Source organism: Epinephelus moara, chromosome 13, assembly GCF_006386435.1.
Source record: "Epinephelus moara isolate mb chromosome 13, YSFRI_EMoa_1.0, whole genome shotgun sequence".
Lineage (NCBI taxonomy): Eukaryota > Metazoa > Chordata > Actinopteri > Perciformes > Serranidae > Epinephelus > Epinephelus moara.
The window spans coordinates 25,147,183-25,152,650 of record NC_065518.1 but is presented as its reverse complement, the minus strand read 5'-3'; the positions used below and the strand labels follow the sequence as shown (position 1 = coordinate 25,152,650).

The 5,468-nt window shown below is 40.2% G+C and overlaps 1 protein-coding gene across 1 annotated transcript; it reads right to left on the bottom strand.

Annotated features, from left to right (window-relative positions):
• Positions 1-664: 664 nt before the first annotated feature.
• On the bottom strand, positions 665-4,642 carry zdhhc4 (zinc finger DHHC-type palmitoyltransferase 4). The gene is made up of 7 exons (XM_050060722.1): positions 4,501-4,642; positions 4,079-4,215; positions 3,886-3,959; positions 3,586-3,764; positions 2,568-2,693; positions 2,214-2,458; positions 665-2,100 (listed from the first exon to the last, which is right to left on the bottom strand). The coding sequence occupies exons 2-7, from the start codon at positions 4,199-4,201 to the stop codon at positions 1,801-1,803; spliced, it is 1,047 nt and encodes a 348-aa protein (XP_049916679.1). The 5' UTR covers positions 4,202-4,215; positions 4,501-4,642; the 3' UTR covers positions 665-1,800.
• Between the last annotated feature and the right edge of the window lie 826 nt (positions 4,643-5,468).

Genomic DNA, 5,468 nt, shown 5'->3' with positions numbered 1-5,468 from the left:
TAACTTGATAAATTATTGCAAATAGCCAAGTGTCAAATCACAACTGGAGTATATGGGTGCACCTCCTCCCGAGACTAAATACTGCATTATAATGTGGAACTTTTAATGTCCTAACAATATAAATTATCACATTTTAATGTGAAACTTTTCACGTTCTTACAATATAAATTATCACGATATAACGTGAAACTTTTCACGTTCTTACAATAAAAAATTATCACGTTATAACATGAAAATAAATTGTTATAATGTGAAAAACTTCTTGTTAGAACAATAAACTTTTCACGTTATAACGTTATACTGACCCGTTATTTTTTTCCTGGTGTGGCAGCAATACGCTTCGGTAATCCTCCTATGCTACTTCCTTAACAAATCTGATATACCTGCGTAAGTATTCTTCTATTTGCCAAATACTCAATTCACAGTACTGAAGACCACATTGACTTGGCATTGCTGGAAATCACTGATTTGCAATTAGCAGCCCATATTATTAGGCATGGATTCAAAAATCGCAGATTTGTCAGATAAACATTTCTCCTGTGAACTCTTCTCCAGCATAGTATCACAAAAATAGGTGTCATGATCAGTAATGCTGTTCCAAATTCCTACCCTACATGTGCATAATATGTTATGTAAGTTAAAAAACAGTACCATCAGACAAGTTTTGCCACTTTTGGAGGGAGTGAAAATCATTCATCCTCAACATTTAATGTGTAATGGTTTCAGAATGATGAAGACAGTTGGAGAACAATAAAATACAAAATACATTGTCCACTCTACAGGAAGTTTCTTTACTTGGCATATACTATGTTTTTCCCAAATGATGTGCAGATTTCAAGGTATTCTATTATCTTAAATGGTTAAAAAAAAAATAGCACAAATAGCTGCCATAAATGGGAAGGGGAAAAAAAACCCTCCCCTCTGGCTTTGGGCTTAGCTGCAAATGTTTACAAAGTCTGGCTCTGCACCTAATCAAACTACAGTTCCCATGAGTCTTCAGGGCAAATGTTCAAAACCTAGTGGGAGCTATGTTTGATTTGATGCTAAAGAAACAGCAGAAGTACGTATGACAAATCCAAAGACACAAAAATAGAAAACACATTAAAAAAGTAGGCAAACGTTCAACATGTCGATTTGTTTTCTGTAACGTTGTTTTTTTTTTGCAAAATATCATTTTATTTTGTTAGTGTTTTGTTCAGTGTTGTTTTTTGCATCTCAGGGTAACCGTACCTATCCCATAGCATGTGAATGCAACTTCCATTTTTGCATCTGTGCTGTCAAACAGGCACAAATTAAGTAGTTAACACCATTGAACTGTCATGAACGTCAGTGTACAGCTCCCCCTGCTGGCTTCATCGACCCCCTGGCAGATTTTAACATTAGAAATGATTCATCTCAAATCCCAGCCTACCCCCAAAATATACCCACACCTGATAAAAATACATACAGTGCAACATATTCAAAAGCTGATTCATAATGCCTTTATCATGTATTGAAAAAAAAAATACAATAAGGAGGAGGTATGTTCCAGCTTTAGAAGCTTTCATGTCTTAGTTGATGGCAGGCAAAAAACTTGCAGTTATGACATTTAATTAACAGACAACGATTTGATCCAGCAAGGATTACCTTTGCGTATACTGCCAGTGTTGCCAGAGCTTTCCAATAAGATGCAGCACCTTGTGGGGGATAGACAACGGAGCCCATAAAGAAATCTCTAAGCTTTATTTCTTCAGTCAGAAGTAGCTCCCAGGGGATGTACAGTAAAAGCAGCATAACAATACAGATGGCTGTATTTTTTCTTTAGTTGTCTTTCTTCTGAACAGGTTGCAGAGGAAAGAAAATCTCTCCCAGGTTTCGAAGTAGCCCTCTGCTGTAGTAATATCTTTTTGAGTGGTCTGGCGCTGAGCCACAGAGATTGTCCGCTGTTGTAGTTGGATGGCAGTGCTGACAGACGTAACCTCGACTTTTGTACCACTCATTGGAGGTCTGGTTGACGAGAGCCAGGTAGGAATGGAAAAGGGCGTAACCCGCCAGGAGGAAGAAGACGAAGACCAGAAATCCAAGCATGAAGACAATTCGGGGGAAAGTCAGGAAGAGATGCTGGAGGGAAAGAGAAATAAGAATTATTTTAAATTCAACATGACAGATTCAGAGTAAACATGGCTGCAACATATGTATACGATACACAGTGTGTCAGCAGTACTGAGTCTCACCTGTACAACAAACAGAGGCCCTGCTGCCTGCTGCTGGCCAAACTCATCTATATAACTGGCCCTCAGAAGCCCTGACCGCAGTACGGCATGAAACAGCATGTCTCCTGTTAGCACGGCAATGTCACCCGCCATGGCGCACACGCTGAAGAGGTACAGCAAGAAGTAACCTGTGTTCTGAGCACCGATGCAGTTGTTCACCCAGACACAGTGGTGGTCGAAACGTTGGACACACCTGTTGCAGACCCCTGAGACAAAGACAGTGAGCACTGAGTGTAATTCTATGTTTCGCTGAAATAATACATTCAATATTTACTATGGTACAAATGTATCACTATTTATTATTTATCTACTCACTGCAGTGTTTGGAGCGAGCCGGTTTGACAAGCTGGCAGGTTTCACAGGAGACTCCCGGGTGAAACAGCCTCCTGTCGTATGGATAGATGTGTAGCTGGCCAGCGATTTTCTTCTTCGTCACTGTGCCTGCCAGAGTCGAGAGGAGAGAGTTGAGTAAAAAAAATACTAAAGTGTAATCACACAAAACACATATTAGTATTTCAGACCTTAAAGGGATAGTGCACCCAAAAATGCCTCTCTGTGCACCGCGTTCACACGGTGCACAGAGAGTGAGAATGTGAATTTTCATTTTTGGGTACACTATCCCTTTAATATGACAAGGAGATGTCTGGTGATTTGTAGTTTATTTATACCTCAGGCCCACATGACCTTTCTCCTGACCAGAGCTAACTTGTGAGTGATTTTCTCTGCTCATTCTTGCAAATCACAAGCTGAAATTATCTTTCATACGTTGAATTAACTTGAGTCATTTAAAGTCTGTAAGAACTGATACTTAATGCAAAAGCTTTCTTGCACGGCCTTATAATCACTTGTAAGGTAGACTATCATCACTCTTTAAGATTAAATTGAATGATCCTTGTGTGGAAATTAATAGCAAATGTTAATGTGTAAACAACAGAAAAATTCAAGCACACAAACCAAATATAAACTTAACATTAATATGAAAAGACAGATGATTTAAGTTGAGTTTGGTTTCAAGAACGAAACAGTCATAGAAAGCAGAATCTGGCAATCCCAAGGCATGGACTCACATGAGGATTAAATGTTTTACTGTATCACAGGTGATGCTGTGTAGCTTGTCCCTTGACTGTCAGGCCCCCGTAGAAAATAGTTTCACCCTCCGGGTGACAAAATTAAATTACTGATTTGCATGGCTGATGGCTGATATGTAATTACCAACATCCTCAAAATATGGCAGCACGCTGACAAGGAATACCACCTGATCAAGCCAAAGTTCACCTCCCCTGCAACCAAAAGCAAATGTGTTTGAATATATTTCAGCTAATGTAATATTAACCTGGATCTCTCCTGATGCAGAGGTAGAAGAAGAAGGTCTTGATAGCCAGCAGGACGTAAGGCACAGACAGGCTGGTCAGAGTGGTGTCCATCTCCCTGCAGAAGCCAAACACCTCATAGGTGAACTCTGCATACACAGCAGCCTCCAGCAGGATGTGCAGATAGATGAACATGTTGTTCCTGCAATTACAAGCAAATATACAGGATGATACTGGTAGAGATTGGGAAAAAAGTACAACAGAAGACCAGATACAGGCTTATGACAATGTATTTATTTCTGGGGGACACTTTAACTACAAACCTTTGATGAAACAGTCTGTGCATGGTCCACTGTGAAAACGTTTGGAGCCATTTTGGCGTCAATGGTGCAACTACCTGTGAAAATAAATCCAGCAGCTTTACTTGCAGTGTGTGTTTGTATTGTGATAAATTGCTCCAATAGCGCCACACAGTGTCGCTTTTTTAAAGTGCACTTATAATGCTTCTTTCCTTACCTTTCCCACATAGTTGAAGAGGATAGTAAAAGGGGTTTGCTGCTGGCCTGAGTATTTGCAAACTAGCACGATACATGTCAGCACCACTACTACGTAGATAGCGAACAGGGTGAGGAAATCCATGTCTCACCTGGCGGCTTCAAAGAGACAAAACAACAGGTGTTTGTGGCACAAACTCACCACGAACAGGTAGCAAACTCACTCAGAAGCTACACTTATATTACTATAACATTTGTATGCTTGCTTAAACTTAGCGAAGACTTTTAAACGATATAAAATTGGCTGTGTCGCATAAAACGACTCGTATGAGCAACTTGGCGTTAGCATGCTAACCTACGTCAGTGCCCAACGTTAGCGAACATGTACACCTATTACTCATTCCTTTACTCCCTAGAGCTATTTAATTATTATTTAAGCCTTACCTTCTAGTCGAGGTCACACATAGCTACCTTGTAGTGTTTTATCTCACGTCAACATAGCTGGTATTGTTAGCGCTATGGCTACCAGCATCACTTTTGGTGCTGCTGTGTAAACAATGCTACTTCCTTAGCATCTTCCAAGCTAGCAGCTAAAGGGGTTGTGCTAGTGTGGAGGCTGACACTGCTGAAGGAGGGTGGGTGAGAGCATCTGTTTGTATGTAGCTGCATATGGCTGTAAATGTGAAGTTTGTCCACATATTAATAGTTGTACTGATGCATAATGCTAGAAAGACCTAAATTTACATCCTGCATCCTTTTTTAAAAGTTTACAAATAAGTTTTCACCCATTTTAGAGTGTCTTGAATGCCTTTCTCTCAAAACTGTCCCCCATGTGTTTATCAGAAGTTTGTCTTTTTAGCTGTAATTTAAGCAATGTGATACACTCTTAGCTTTCACTTGGATTCACTTTATTAACTGCAAGGATCACAGCACCACCCAAAAAGTCAGACACAAAATCAGACCCCTGAAGAGGACTGGACTGTTTTCAGCATTTTGGCTCCACTTACTTAGTCTTGCTTTCTCTTCTGTTACTGCCATCCAGTGCTCCACACAATGCAACAAGGCATCACAAGACACCTGTTGGATCTGGTTGCTGACATGGCCCAACACTCATATTACAGCGGGCAGTGCAGGAGAGGGGAGCGTTACTCTTACTCAGGAGCTCTGCATGCACATCTCTGGATGCCGTTTCAAAAGGTACGGGATGTTTTGATATGCTGTTGATCATTTTAGTTGTGTCTTGTGTTAGATATGTGGTGGGTGACAATGCTTTGAGTGTATCTGCAGTTGCAGTTTGAGTATGAGAAGTGTTCCTAAATGCTTTTCATCCCATTTATGACTGATAAAGTGCCAGTTTTGCTTGTTTGCAGGTCCCTTTTTATTTAATATAAAAGCATAATCTGAAGCATAAT